Source organism: Cordyceps militaris, assembly GCF_000225605.1.
Source record: "Cordyceps militaris CM01 unplaced genomic scaffold CCM_S00007, whole genome shotgun sequence".
Lineage (NCBI taxonomy): Eukaryota > Fungi > Ascomycota > Sordariomycetes > Hypocreales > Cordycipitaceae > Cordyceps > Cordyceps militaris.
The window spans coordinates 1,501,748-1,516,917 of NW_006271975.1; the positions used below are offsets into that span (position 1 = coordinate 1,501,748).

The 15,170-nt window shown below is 53.7% G+C and overlaps 4 protein-coding genes across 4 annotated transcripts; 2 read left to right on the plus strand and 2 right to left on the minus strand.

Annotated features, from left to right (window-relative positions):
* Positions 1 to 1,630: 1,630 nt before the first annotated feature.
* On the minus strand, positions 1,631 to 4,817 carry CCM_08701 (uncharacterized protein; the record flags this gene model as incomplete). The annotated part of the gene is made up of 7 exons (XM_006673838.1): positions 1,631 to 1,958; positions 1,997 to 2,478; positions 3,039 to 3,283; positions 3,348 to 3,399; positions 3,483 to 3,738; positions 4,062 to 4,374; positions 4,742 to 4,817. The coding sequence occupies 7 exons, from the start codon at positions 4,815 to 4,817 to the stop codon at positions 1,631 to 1,633; spliced, it is 1,752 nt and encodes a 583-aa protein (XP_006673901.1).
* A 3,314-nt stretch (positions 4,818 to 8,131) lies between these two features.
* CCM_08702 (SWIRM domain protein) lies at positions 8,132 to 9,301 on the plus strand (the record flags this gene model as incomplete). Its single annotated transcript, XM_006673839.1, has 1 exon — positions 8,132 to 9,301. One exon carries the CDS (start codon positions 8,132 to 8,134, stop codon positions 9,299 to 9,301), a length of 1,170 nt encoding a protein of 389 aa, XP_006673902.1.
* A 1,615-nt stretch (positions 9,302 to 10,916) lies between these two features.
* On the plus strand, positions 10,917 to 13,632 carry CCM_08703 (ankyrin repeat-containing domain; the record flags this gene model as incomplete). The annotated part of the gene is made up of 4 exons (XM_006673840.1): positions 10,917 to 11,879; positions 12,006 to 12,218; positions 12,308 to 13,379; positions 13,517 to 13,632. The coding sequence occupies 4 exons, from the start codon at positions 10,917 to 10,919 to the stop codon at positions 13,630 to 13,632; spliced, it is 2,364 nt and encodes a 787-aa protein (XP_006673903.1).
* Positions 13,633 to 13,729: 97 nt separating this feature from the next.
* CCM_08704 (Acyl-CoA N-acyltransferase) lies at positions 13,730 to 14,595 on the minus strand (the record flags this gene model as incomplete). The annotated part of the gene is made up of 2 exons (XM_006673841.1): positions 13,730 to 14,193; positions 14,289 to 14,595. 2 exons carry the CDS (start codon positions 14,593 to 14,595, stop codon positions 13,730 to 13,732), a joined length of 771 nt encoding a protein of 256 aa, XP_006673904.1.
* Between the last annotated feature and the right edge of the window lie 575 nt (positions 14,596 to 15,170).

The following is a 15,170-nucleotide window of genomic DNA, read 5'->3' on the forward strand; positions in this document are numbered from 1 at the left end:
ATTTTTCTATCTATAGTGCGAGGATACGATGGAAATTTTCGGTTGTCGGAAAACTGGTTGCACACAGCGCAGACTGCTGCCTCACACGGCGTTGCCACCGAATCACTTACCCTTGATCTTCCGCTGCAGCCTGCCATCGGTTCCATGTTCGATTGGCGTTAATATCTGGATCTTTTTATCGGACAAGTTGGAGACAACGCTGTTGCCTATCATTACACAGCCAAACAAGCAGCTGTGGCCGCCGGCGCTGGTCACACAAAATGAAGACTGCGCCACAAAGCGTCTCGCTTTGAGTACTGATGACTGCATTTCAAGTCTTGAGGCTGCCTAATCAAATTATTTCATTTCTGTCCGTACATGTAATAAATCCTCTGACTTCTTCGCAACTGTATTTTTTTCCCTGATATTTTTTTTTGTTCTTTCTTGATTCCATTTACATGCTGGTTGAAAAGGCTTTAGGGTAGCGACGAAGGACTAGTAAGTGTTCACACCAACAGTGATGATGAAAATGAATATCTATCTTATTGATGCAACTAGCAATGAAGTGCTTCTCTATCTGTAGACATTCTTTTCGATAACAACGTTCTGGCTGCGCCTTGCAAGTCGCTTCCCTCGAGTCCGCTTCCTTACATTCTACCCTCCTCCGCACTCACTTCGGCGCGCAGTTTTGCCCTAGTCATAGATCGGGCACAATATACTCTCTTAGTCGCAGCACCATCCCGTCATCATCCGCCCGCAGCAAGTGGCCATCTCCCGCATCGCATCCCGCATCGCGCTGCCCCGGTCTTCAGATAACGCCCGCACACTTTTGTCAGATGACCCTGCCCAACCCACCCACGGCGTAGAGCCCGATAACACCCACCCAACCCGTTTCAAGGTTCGATAGATTGAGTCGTAGCGGGCAACGTGGGGTGAGCGTGCGGCTGTGCCTCTCCCGCTAAAGAAGAATGGGAGACGAGGCGCGACATCATCTGTCACTGTCACGACGTTGCATTTTCACCGCAACTTGGTGTGGTGGGTGGTGGTGTGTCATTAGCCGGAGGAGGTACAGGCTCGGGTTGCCTGATTGATTCCCCCTCCTCCCCTCCAAGGCGCTTTTGTTTCGGCATCTCATCATCAATGTCATCTCATTTACCCTTCTTTTACACTGGGTCGGGTATTTTTCTGTCCTCTTTCTCGTTACCCCCGTGCCCGATGAACTGCTGCACTGTGCTTCCCAATGTCGTGCAGTGGCGGCCTGGATCAGTTTGCGGCCGTTGGCTGCTGCGGATGAACTATCCCGGTTTCCAATTTCATATATTGCTGCGACTATATTTTCTTCTTCTTCTGCCAACCCCGATTTCCTTTGCCGAGGAGTCACGCCCTCGGTATGTAATCATCCGAGTTTTGCGATTTTGCCATCGTTGGACAAGCTACCATCATCACTAGCCCAACATAAATGGGCACGTCCACAGTCCGGTTCATCCCCAAATTGGCGTTTGGCCGCATCTTGTCCGTTGGGTTTCATGGAGCTTGGCTGCAGTATTTAAGCCTTGGATAAGGTCCGAGTTGTTCACTTTCTCCTCGTCACCATAGTAGTCCAGTTCTTACGCTTTCCCTTTGGTCTATACCAAGAGGTACCTGGCAAAAACTACAATGACCATAGACTCGGTTTCTTGTCCCCGCGTATCGTCCAGTCCGTAAACATGCCTCGCCGGACCCGCTTGGCCACCGCCTCCTTGTCGCGCGACCAAATCATGCTCAGCACATCTTCCGCGGCCTCGGCGTCAGCCTCACCTAGTATCTCGGCCGTCTCGAGATCCTGCAGTACCGTGAGCACCCAGTAGCGCGACCCCTCTCCACCTTCTGTGAATAGGTAGCGGTGCCGCGCGTTGTGGCTCACATTCTCAAAAACCTGCTGCACCGTGGTGTCGGCTACCGAGACGACGCCAAAGCGCACCGACTTGACAATCGAGGAGCTGGTCCGCCAGTCGGCTGCCACCGAGGACACAAGTACCGTGCCTTCGCGTGATGGCCGCCCAGCCTGCCACGACGGCGCCATTTCGAATTTAACCCCCGCCCGCCGCCGTTACGGAGCTCCAGGAGCACGGCCCAATGGTTTGGCACGTTTTCTGGGATCTGATAGGTACCCTGATAGAAGCGCGACGCCGTGTGATCCTCGTCCGAATCGAATACGGGGTCGTGGTCCGAGTTTCGCCGTAGTCGGGGAAGGGCAGCATCCGCGAGATCGCTATAAGCGCAGATGTGCACCGCGACAATCGGCACACCTGCGTCGGCTTCTTGGAAGTAGGACAAGTTCCAGTGCTTGTCCATGTTGGCAACATCGATTGGTAGAGTAGCCATGGGGGCAAATATCTGAGATTCGACAGAGTATGTGCGAGTTTTATGATGAGTCCTGTCTGCTCTGCTTTGGCGCTCTGGCGACTTGCCATGTGGAGTGTCTTGGAACTGAACACTCATGCCGTGGGCTGCGGCTCTCTATTTACGTTTTGAAATCAGGTGAAATACTGTATCATGCCCTGTTTGCTCTGTATTCTGGTGCGATTGTCAAATGTACGACGGCATTGTGCGGGTAGGGCAGTGTGCTACAGGCAAAAAGGCAGCCGCATTATCGACCTGAGTATGTCCCGGTCCAATTGAAATAAGCGAAACGAACAAATTTCACCGCTTGTGCTAAAACAGTCGCAAAGTCCTACAATTTTGTGTGACAGATTGTTTTTGGGCCATTGTGTTGAGAACTATAAGCTCGCTCGCCTTACGGCCGGGGACGGCACGGCGCCTGCGTAGCGGCGGGCCACCTTGTTCAGCAGCCCGTGGGCACATTAGTCGACGCATTATTCGTAGAGCATCTCATTGGTCCTTGCGCAAAGAAATCACGACTACCTTTATGCTGTGAGATGTTGACAAAGACGATATGCAGGCTGCCGGCTAGGACAGGCATGTCAAACGCCACCCACATCGTGTCATTGTGTGAGAGCAGTGAGGCGCAGGACGTGAAAGCGAGACAGCTAGTAGCGATGGGCATAGCTGGGTCAGACTGAACTGAGAGACTGAATGGATGGGCTGGAATTGGTGCGACTCGAGTTTAATTGCAATTGTATGACCCCAATAAGAGGCCAGGCGCGTAGGCTGCTTGCTGCGTAGTACAAGCAGTCGCAGTTCAGCTCGGCTTTGGGCGCTGTTAGGGCCGGGGTAGTGGGCAGGCCCCGGCCTTGTGCAGAGCGGTTGTGGTCGGTCGCTTGGGTCAATACACAAGTGAGACGCCCAAGAAATGGTATCAGATCTTGATATGAGCGAAATACTGGTCTCTGTCGCTGCCAACAGCCACAACAGTGCGAATATCACACCGCACTTGTAGACGAGGCAACCTGTCGCCGCAGATGCGTTATCGATATGCCCCTCCATCGGAGGGCCATTACGTAGTGACTCGGTTACCCCTCTATTGATATTCAAGGATGCCACTCGTCGTCGGCGCAACACACCCACTGTTCTGCAGGGCGATGGATAAGGCCAAAGACGTGCAGTAGCCTCAGCATGGCTGGCATGGGTTGCAACTTGCAGGACGGGACCCTGATGAGACTTGATGGGACTGATGTGAGGGGATGGATTGAATCCTTCATGGCTTGCCCCGTCTGTCGGTGTCTGGCTCTCGTCTTGGCAGCGGCGCCCAGGTCCTCCAACCGGCGGCTAGGCTGGAAACAGGACAGGCGCAAATCAAGGCCACTCCTCTCTTTTTCCCTAGTGCCCGCAATGCCGCCTTACTGACTGGTAATAATTATGTGCGAACTGGGACTCGATGCTGGGATGTGCTAGGGCGGTGGTCTCGTTAGCGTGCCTGTGACTCACACCACCATTGTACCGTACCAACTGGCGAGGAGGACGCGTCGAAATGGAAAAACTAATGAATCAGGAATAGGTAGGTCGGTGCCGATGTCGATAGACTTGGCTCTAACGAGACAGGCGAGGACATGTGATTTTGGCACATCTCAGGCAGACGTTGGCGGTGGCGAGCGAGGCAGAGGAGATGACGTAGTCACGAGGACGCCTGAAAGGACCCTAACTCTAGAGGAGGGGCTTGGCTGGGTGCCAGCTTGGATGGGGTGTCATTGACCAATGACTGGTTAGCGAGCTGTGGACAGTCCGTGGCGGTATCTGGTATTTCATCTGGGGTTATTTTCTCCCCAGCAACTCGATAGGATGCCATTGTACCTTGGAGACTTGTCGAACAAGGCGATGTTTGTGGTGAGGTGTGTTCGTGCAGTGCGTTGGACATGGCTAGCCCGTCAGCGTGTCTACGGAATACCGGGAAAGAAAAATCGTTGGCACAGACCGAGGCAGACTGGCCGGCCGCAGTGGGCTGCCACATCCAAACCACTGGCACTGTGTGAGGTGGTGGCCGGCGCGTGTGGTGATACTGTGAAGCAACCTGGTGGGAGGAGCGGGCAGTTTGGGGGCGAGCGTGTCCGTCCGTCGGGCGAGTAGCCGCGGGTGGTGAGTGGCTAGTTCCTGGCCCAGGGTTTGGCAGGCAGAAGCGAATCAATGTAGGAGGGGTGCGATTTGTGAAACGTTGACGGGTTTGTTGGGAGGGAGATGATTGGAGACGTTTGGTGACGGATGTGGTTGGTGGTGATTGGTGGGGTGACTGGTTGATAGATTGGGCTCGAGTAGGGCGGTTGGGCAGCGATGAGGTGGTGGGTAGGAGTGCTGGAGCGGAATGTTGTCCATGTCCGCGGTTAGTTACTCCGTATAACAAGTTCAATGGAAGGTACACAACTTAAAACAATGTTCGTTGTTTGGATTTCGGCGTAAATGGCCATTGAGGTGTCCCCGTTTGTGAGTGCAATTGACCCCGGGCAGCGTTCAATTACCGAAACGCTAACGAAGCAAGAAGGTCTTGGACGAACTTAATAATTTAAAGATATTCTCTTTCTCATTGCTGCGTGGGATGACGATCGAGCCTAGCAATTGGGGGATTCTTGTGCCTATTGTTCTCGTTCGTGTTTTGTGCAGCGTCAACTGGAGCCTTCATTCTCCGCCGTGAGAGGCTGCTAGCGTATATTGGGCGGCGGTCTGGGTTGTGAGGATTTGACAGACACAGTGTCGAGATGGAGGCGTCTAATACAGTACGGAGGAATTCTGATGCCGCACAGGATGGATACAGAAGCGGGCGTACGAGCGGCGGGGGAGACTGACGACTGGATACAGTATGGGTACGGTACGGGTGCAGGTCTCGAGAGTGTTGCGTTGTGTCGAGTTATTTCGGGAAGATGGTGTGGCTAATTGGTACGAAGCGAGGCTGTAGAAGCTGGTAGGGAAGGAATTGGCGAAAAACAAAGACGCCGTCTTGGTGCGCATTGGTGTTGTTGAAGGAGAGGTGGTGATGTGCAGCAAACAGAACAGCCAAGCCAGGGTCGGTCCCCGGGGCCCTTGCGCGGGCTGTAGGGCGGGGGCAGATTTACAGTGCAGACGCACGTTTACAGGGGACTGCTCACTGTAAGTCGACGACGTCGCACTGTAAGCGGCGGCATTGGTCTTTGTCTGCTTCCCATTGGCGGGCATGAATACAAGTCAGGTACAAGATATGCCGCATGTGAGAGCCGGAGAGCATGGGAAACAGTGTTTGAAGCAGATTAGCTGTGCATTGCGGACGGGTAATGAAGGGTATCTCAAGTACCTGGACGGCACGGGCGCGATGGTGGTTGCGGCGGTGGTGCTGGTCGGCCGTAGTACAAGCAGTGGGCAGTGGGTGGTGGGTGGTGGGCAGCGCAATCCGTCACAGAGGAATGAGAGGGTGCAGGCATTGCTTCATTTCGGTACTTGTGCTAGCCTTGGCTTTTAATGGGTTTCTTTCTTTTTATTCTTGCCCGCTAGTAAAACTTTGCAGGCCAAGTTTACCTTTCCATTGTGCTCTATAATATTATATTTATAGTGGCTGATAAAGGACAGCGTCGCTGTAACAAATCAGGCTGGGTGCAAGCCAGAGAGGGTGCCTGATGACCAGTCTGTCCTGACGACACCTGACTGGACTTGTTGGAGGGGGTGCCACGTGTGCGAGGAGGGGCGTGTGCGCAGCGAAGAACAGCGTCACTGAGAGTACCAGTCGGCCATCTCAGTCGACATTGCTGCCAAACGCGCAAAGACGATTGGGGGGTGAAAGAGCACGGGAGAAATTTTATTCTTCTCCAATCCTGTAAATGTGTCCATGCCGATTTTTTTGCCCCCGTCTGTCTTTTTTTCCAAGACTTTACGCCTTGCAATCGCCGTGGCATTGCGCCAGGCTCGCGTCGCATGGAACAAAAGTCTGGGTTGCCTGACAAGAGAGAAAAGGGCGACTTATCGATTGAGTCATCTGCTGGGACACGCCTCCTTGGCCCTTGGCCCACTCCATCTGACCCCACTGGGGTAGGCTGGCCGCATCATCTGCTCCTCGGTAGATACTTGGGTACCTACGCAGCAGCTCCGTACTTTTGTAGGTATTCATTATCTGTATCACTGTTACTGGTGTTAACGTTACTGTGTTACTGGTCTATTCCTCCCCTTGTCCCCAAGTTCCCTCTCTTTTTTGCTTGTCGCAAGTCGCTTTGTAGCTATACCACACCGTGATATACCGTCCGTCTTTCCACTGTGTTACCCTTTTGTCACAGGCGTCTCGCCCTGCCTCTTTGTACTGCCGGCGCGTGCGCAAATCGCATGTACAAACGGGAAGCCCATTCATTTATTTTGGCATGCCCGACATTTGTTTTTTGTCTCTTGCAACTACAATTGATAACTTCCTCTCACTATCTTGAAATACTTTTTGCGCTGGTCTGACTCGCTGGCAGACATTGCAGCTGTGCTGTGCGACGTGACGTGCTGTCGCTCCCCACACGGCTTCAGGCAGGCACCCAGCACCGCCCATCTGGAGCACCTTCGCCCTGCTGCCTGCCAACTTGCCAACCTGCCGACGTGTCCGCCAGCTTGTGCGTCGGATTCGATTCAACCCAATTACGAGCTCGATTAGCTTTACATTACCGCCACAAAGATATCGCTAAGAAAAAAAAAACAAAGACAAAAACAGAAGAGAGACAAAAGAATCAACGACCGCCGACCAACTCCGCCACCTCCGCCTCCTACAACGGACCACAGCCTCCAGCCTGGTCTTCACAGTGCCCCCCACGGTGCAGCTCTAGTAGGCTCGTCAGCGCATTTGAACACCATTTTTGGGCCGCCGCCGCCTGAACCCGCTGAGCAGTCCGCTACAAAAGGCCACAGTGTACACCCCCTTCAGAAGCCCTCTGAACGCCTCAAAGCACCCCCCTCCCCCCCCTCAGCTTCACCTTTCCCACTGCTCGCCTGGCCGCCGCCCTATAACTCAGAAGGCACCCAGCAAATCCGCCCTTCCCTCCTCTTTCTTCTCCCCGTTCCCGTCTTGCCAACCCTCATCACACGCCAGATTCTTTTGGTACAAAACCAGCACCGCCAGTTCTTCACTCGTCACCGTCCCGCAACAAACCTCTCGCCACCAATTACCAAATGCTCGACCGCCCCTTTACCTCCCTCATCGCATTCAAGCTTTACGCTCCAGTCTGATTGACATGCGAATTTATATTTCGTCCATTCACGCTTGCGAACAATAAACTCTGCTTCACGCCGCTACGCCCCGCCCACAAGCGCCGCGCCAGCGCAGGGCCTTCTTCCTCTCGAATATATTCGAATATATTCTCCAACAACAATATAAATCACCACTTGGCGCTTTAATTCTTGTTGTTGGATCCCACCCACTCCGACAACTCCTTTCGATTCCATCTTCGGCTTTCGCACAATAACTCCGACTTTCTGCTGTCTAGCCGCTATCACTCAGACTTTGCCACCGCCCACGTCAGACACTGCCTACCTGTACCTACTAGTACCTACCTAACCCACCTAGCCCACCCAGGTACCTACAAACTCACGAGGCTTCATGGCTGACAAACCGACTCCCATCCACTGTCCCGTTTCCACCACGTTCGACAGGGCTCATTACCAGCACTTGCCGGCATCGCCACTGTCCATTTCCGATTCATCCTCTTTTAATCCAAGATCTACCTTTGCTTCCCCCTCTTCTTCTCTCCCCCCATCTTCGCTATTCCCTTGGAACAGAGCCCCCGTGAGAATGGCTACCTCGATGCAACGCGAGCGTCCTCTGGCTCCCATGGCTCCCATGGCTCCGCCGCCTCCTCCCAAGGCTCACCCCCAGGGCACCAACAGCCTTATGTCACCACCAGAACCAATACTCGACAGCTTCAACCAGAGCAATCATGGCATCAATGCCAACACGAATGCCACTGCCAATGGCCAGACACTGTCCACGCACAACCCATTGCCCATGTCTCCCCCCATCTCGCCCTGCAGCAAGCCCATCCAGCCTTCTGCAAACGCTCCCGCCACGCCTCCCAATCAGGTCGTCAAGGATCCTGTTCTCTATCCTACCGACGAGACCTCGCCGGCCAGTCCTTCTCAGCAGCCTCTGTTTGCTCTCACGGAGATTGATCAGCCAAACATCGACAATCATATCCGCACCCGATCTGCAAGCACCTTCAACGGCGTAGCTCCTCCCGAGCGCCGAGACTACGAGCTGGTGAATTATATGATGATCCATTTCAGACCCCAGGTCATGGAGCATTACAAACGCGACCCCAGAGGCTGGCTCCGCAGGCAACGTGCGCAGGTTATTGCCGACAACAAGATCTCGGCCTTGCACCAGAAACACAGGCGCATCCTCCCGGCCACCAAGGCGGCTTCCCCGGCCAAACCTGCCAGGAAAGCAACCGATCGTGTCTCCAAACCAAAGGTCACCACGCGTCCGGCTCGCAATAGCGTCAGTTCTACATCGTCGGGTGGCGCCGTTGCCAGACCCGCCAAGCGCACTAGTGCCACACCAGAGCCTTCTCGCCGCAACGCCCCTTCGAACCGCGAGGACAAGGACTTTAATTCGATTCCGGACTACTGCCCTAGCACCAGCACACTCCCCCCCCGCGCCAATTGTCTCAAGGTGGATTGGAAGGGCCCGTTTATTGATCTCAACGGCGACCCCTTTGCTCATCTTTGCCACCGTGAAGAGATCCTCCTCGCCGGCATCTTGCGACTGGACTGCGCTACCTACCTCACTAGCAAGCGCCGCATCTTTGAGCGCCGTGTGCAGTGCCTACGTGCCAACAAGGAATTCCGCAAGACGGACGCGCAGCAGGCCTGCAAGATTGACGTCAACAAGGCGTCGAAGCTCTGGACGGCTTTCGAAAAGGTCGGCTGGCTCGCCCCTAGCCTCTTCCAAAACCGCGTCTAGGCCCACCAGCCCCGGAATCTGGTATCCGGGGTATTACAACTATGATTCTTAACCCGATGACAAGACCCCACGACCAATCAAGGCAACACGGGGGGCCGAAATCGCAACCTCATTTATACGCACTTGACGAATACTCTATTTTATTACAATATGATACACTGGATGGCATTTAGGGATACACATGATACCCGGAGGACGCCTGCCACACCACTCGTCGCTCCACTCTTGGTTTTGTCTTATTTTCCTTGTTTGTTACTGCTGGATGTTATGCCCTCGGAGGCTACTGGGTTTATTTTACTGGAATTTATCCCTGTCTTGATTTTCTGGGTATGATGCATGTCTGGCGTTTTGTTCTTTCTGTCGCTTGCTGTTGAATTGGGCAGATTGACACTGGTTGGGGCTTGTTGTTAAGATTGTGGCACATGATTGCCTGCTTATTCTTGTCTGGTCTTTTCTTCTTGGTACTGGTTACTGGTATTGGTTACTGCAATGGATCAGAGATACAACTCGGCGCACATGGCCGCTCCTTTTTGGTGTCGGCGAGCCAGGGGCACAACCCACCTGGCATGCATTGAATTTTATTTCAATTGATTTCCATTACTCTCAACTCCAACTGCGCCGTGATGATGTGCAATGTCGTGCGTAGGATCGATCGCGTGGTTAGCCCTACAGATGGAGTGAAACCAGACGTTCCTATTTTTTTCTAAGTCTGTGCATGGGCAAATCTGTAAGATGTGTAAGGGTCCCCTGGTTCCTGAACTGGGGCGCCTGTTCCCTGTTCTGGTTAAGAACAAAAAGTCTCTTTTTTTAGCAAGGGGGCGTTGTCCATTTTTTTGACAGATCGTGTGAGGGGGGTGTGCTGGGCGATCGCGATCTGACGATATCGATATCGATAAGAGAAATTGGACGAAGCTAACCTTGTCCTCAACCCGGACGCATCATGTGGGGGGAATACAGAAACTACAACAGAAGGGTGAGATGGATGGTTTGGTGATGAGATGAGATCAATTGAGAGGCTGATGAGGTTGATGATTCCCATCGGTAGTGTCCGTCCATTTTGGGCCCGCATAGAGATGCCTCGCAACAACAGAGACATGCACGTGGTGAAGATGCCAACACCCCCTAGGTCACAGCCTCGCTGCTCCAGCAGGAGCTGATGGATTCGGGAAGCTGGTGATAACCAGAGTTGCATGAGCTGAAATGCAAGGTGCCAATGTTATCACGCGCCCCTACTGGTAGCCTGCGGTCGCGCCAGCCTGATTGTCATAACAGGTTTCCATGTTGCCGTGTTCGCCGTCCAAGGTAGGTGCTGTATCCGCACTATCGGTTGCCATCAAAAATATCATGGTGGAATGATTTCTCCTCCTCTCTTCTCTCAACCTTCCGTCGACCTGGTCGTTCTCCCTTTTTGTTGGTTTTCCCGCATCATCTGTGTGGCTCTGGTGTACCCATCGTGCCTGCCTGACTAGGCAGAGATCAAGCCACTGCACCTAGTGAGTTCGTCTCCCAGGGATTCTGCTCTTTGGCCTGAAGCTTACAGAGTTTGACAGTAACCTACCCTATCTTGAGCGCGCCAGCAGTTGGTCCCTGTAGAAGTTCTCCCAGGTCATCAGACATGACTGACAACGACGATCGTTTTCTCGACACCCTCTACTCGCTTACGGAGAGAGCTTCGAGCGATGGCGAAACATCGGATACCCCGTCTGAAGTGAAGAACCTGTTGAGAAAGGAGCTTCCTGAGGAAACTACGCTTCGTGCTAGGAGGTTGGATGCACTGATGTTTAAGGCAAATGGTAATGATGCCTACAGGGCTTCCATCTTACCGCTACTGTTACAAATTCGATGCCAATCGCCCAGCATTCGGGGTGAGTACGGCAGAACTGCGCTGGAGATGGCGATCTTGTTTGGAGATGTAAAGATGATCGATCGCGCAATCGTGCAAGCGGAAAGATTCTCGGGGGGTATTTTTCAGAATGGCTATGCCCGAGCATCACTGTTGAACCTGATTTCGTGGCGGCAAGACTCTTCTGATCGCGAGAACATCCTTCGACTCTTGTCGAACTTTGTCCTTTGGAAGCCTCGGTCAGAAAACGACGATGGCCGTAATGCAGCGCACGTTGCCTGTCTTCACGGTGACTTTAAGGCTGCTATGGTGACTCTCGAGTTTCTGGAAAGAAAATCTCCCGGCTTCATCAATCTACGAACAACTGTACCGGCGGGTTCGACGACTTGCCTGCATCTCACCGTGCAGTGGGGTGATTCTGTCATGACCCGTTGGCTTCTCGAGCACGGTGCCAGCACAGACATGGAGGACGCCAGCGGCAACGATGCATGGTCTATGTGCTGTGCTCTTATTGAAGACGTGGTCGATAATTCGAGGGAAAAATATGGCGAGGTATTGTGCGCCATGTTGTATAACTACTCTGCAAGGGAGTTCACAAACTATCGGGCTCGGTACTTGTCCCGTTCCCCCCTTTCTCCGCAGCTGACTTGGACCTCTTGCGACATTTATACCAAGTTCGCGTCAGAGAACTACATGGCTCTTCCATGTCAAGTATACATCATTTCTGCGAACAATGTGAGTTCTGGCCCGGCTAGCCCCATGACGATGCAACGCTGACCAGACTCTGAAAGCGCATCTGGCACCTGGTAACTCCTCAAAGCCCTGATGACTCTCTAGAACTATCTTCTCACAAAAGAATAGGACTGCCTGATTGGGTTGTTGGATTCTACATCGATGTACGGGGGAGGCACCTATTTGGCGGCACGCCACCTTCGACGAACATTCAGGGAGGGCGGTAACCGATACAACGGGCTCATTTACCGTGAGCCGAGCGTTATTCATTATAGATGCAAACTACCGCTTTGGGAGGCGGGCCAGATGCTTGAGAAAGAGAGAGACATCATGTCCATTTCGGTAAGTGTCACGCAGATTGAATGTGCGAATGCTGCTTTCACTGACAAATTGTGTCGATGCCATATTTCTACACCAAAACCCTAGAGAAGATCGGTACAAAGGGCCAGAAGCGGGACTTCTCAACATTGGGTGCACGCATAATTGGCGGAAAAGGCATGCACGAGGTGCATCTGCCACTAACCCTAGACGAATATTGCAACACGGCGCTTAATTCGAATTCCCTGTACAAGCGTAATTACGATCAAGTGCTTGTCAGATACCTAGTTGAACAGGAGAATTTACATCGTGGCAAGAACCCTTCACCGTTGGCAGGATGGACGCCAGCCGGCCATACGCGACTGCTGATGGTTCATCACATCTGGATCGACGTCTTGCCCAAGGGTATTGTCATCGCGTTTCCAGAGGCGGTTGCGGAGGACAAGGAAGTGAAGGGATTCCTTGCGCGGTACTCGCAGACCTATAGGAACGCAGAGCCTTACGAAGATGCAACCGCCGGCACCCAGATGCTCCATGCTGCAGAGCTACTCTCCACGTTTATCCGCTTGCTCGAGATGTCGAATATGGCGGGGCTATCAGAGCCAGTGCTAAACATATTTCAAAAGTCGATTACCCAAATCAGTGAGCAAGTGGAAAAGGACTTTGGGTTCTCGTCGCGGGAGAACCAGCGCCGCTTGGCAGACAGGGAAAGGAAGCTGTTCCATGACATTTCGGATGTGAGAGAGGAGCTTGCTATGATTGGTTCCGTAGTATTTGAGCAGGCCGAGGTATGGCTTGAGCTGGCGAGGGTGATGGAGACCAACTACCACCCCACGGCACCGACAGATGCGCGAGACACGATGTGCGACGACGGCATTGACCATGACATCATACCCACGACCTCAAGGTACTTGCAGAAACTGCAACGAAGAATCGAAAAGCTGGACAAGGACGCTGCGCGTGTGCAAATTCTCATCACGCAGGTTCTGGAGATGAAGAGGAGCTATAGCGGTATCCGGGAAGCGCACTGGACTGCCATGATGGGCGTGGCCGTCTTCATCTTTACCGCCGTCACCGTCATCTTTACGCCGCTGTCTGTCGTCTTTTCGCTGCTTGCTGTGCCGAGGGATAGTATCCTCGTTGGTCCGGCCGATGACAAGACCGGTCTTGTGCGGGACTGGGCCGGTAAGCTACATTACCCTCCGACCTGCTTGCATTTCTCATTCCGTTCCGCAACTGACGGGCAACCAAATAGTTTCCATGGAGTTTGTCACAGTTGCAGTGACCATAGCAGCCTCTGCCGTTGCGATACACTATTTCAGGGAGCATGCCCAACTCGGTGTCCGGAGACGTCGTTGAGAGGAGCGGTGGGTGCGGCCATCCATGCCATAGGGTGGTTCAGTTTATTCAGTCCAACATTGCGACGTCTTCTGACTGATTGCACATATAAATCACTGTGATAGGTTGAATATAATCAAGGGTCCATCTTGCCACCACTCACCCCGTATCTTGTCCCCTCAACACGCCATTATGCTCTACGGCAAGCCGTAACCTCTATACAGCACGCCGTGTACAGTCACGCTCTGTCCGTCGGGCACCCAAACCATCTGCGCCGCCCGCAGCCCGCCCTCGTCGTCCCCCCCCGCCTCGTTGCCGTCCCTGTCGAAGCAGCGGCACGTCCCCTCGAGCACCTGGAACCCCAGGTGGCGGTACACGCGCATGCCGCGGCCCTCGCCCGTCACAAACACCGGACAGGCGGCCGCCGCCGCGCGAGACAGGCCTTCCTGGATGAGCGCCCCGCCGATGCCCCGGCCCTGCTGGCCTTGGTCGACGCCGAGCACGAGGAGCTGCTCGCCCGGCACGGAGAGGCACGGCTCGGGCGCCTGCGCGCTCCGCAGACGGGCTATGGCGGCGGCGCGCGAGGGGATGGAGATGGCGAGGGCGGCGAACTTGGGGAGGGGCGCGTCGCCGATGAGACGGGCGCTTTCTGCTGTGAGGGCTGGAGAGGGGTGCGTTAGCCGTAGGAACTTGTGGTGTCGATGAGATTTCTCGGGGTGACCATGGACCGGGTCGGTTGTAGTGAGTTGGACGTACCGTTCTCGTCGCACGCTTCTTTCACGTCAACAGCGACGACCTCGCCGTCCACCCTTTCCCGCCGCACCCACGCGCTGTAGCCCACCACTCGGCCGCCGCGCTCCGCCACGCGCAGCAGGTTCTGTCGGGACCTGAAGAGTCCGGCAAACGCGCGCGCGTGTAGCGGACGCAAGACGTCCGCCTGCTGCCGTAGTTCCGGGTATGTCCAGTCGGCGGCATCGTCGGGGCTGGACGCGACGATGCGCGTGATGGCGTCGAGGTCGGCGGCGGTGGCGTCCCGCAGGACGAGGTCTGCTGGGGCGGGCATTGTTTCTGTACGGTTTCTTTTGTGTAATGGGGAATTTTTTGTTCCTGAAATGAAATGGTAAGGGACAAGAGAATTGAAGAAAATACGCCGTGTGTGTGAGGGGAATACCGCTCGCGAGCTAGGCTGCGAGATTCGGACATGAGCAAAAGAAGCTAGCTGTAGGCACACCGACGATGTAGGCAGCAGCAAAACGGCTATTTTGAGATGGTCCTTGAAACGAGCAATTCGAACATTGGTAATCCAGCAACGGTACTCTTATATAATATTGATATTTTTTTCCTGCAAAATATTTCCTCATTATGCCCTCGGTCCGTCATCTAGTCGCGGGTGTTTATCTGACGGGCTCATAAAGAGATAGGTGCTTGCCGTCTACCAGCATGTTTCTACAAAAACTCGGAAATTTTCCAATCTCAAAGACAAACCCCCTTCTAAAACAATACAGTTCCCTAACCTTCCATAGTGGAGAATGAAAGGGCATACAGTCGCGCAGCTAGAGCAGCGTTACACTAATAAGTCCGTGTCCTTTCGGCGAGACGAATATATATATATATATGATTAAATTATTCCTAATAAAT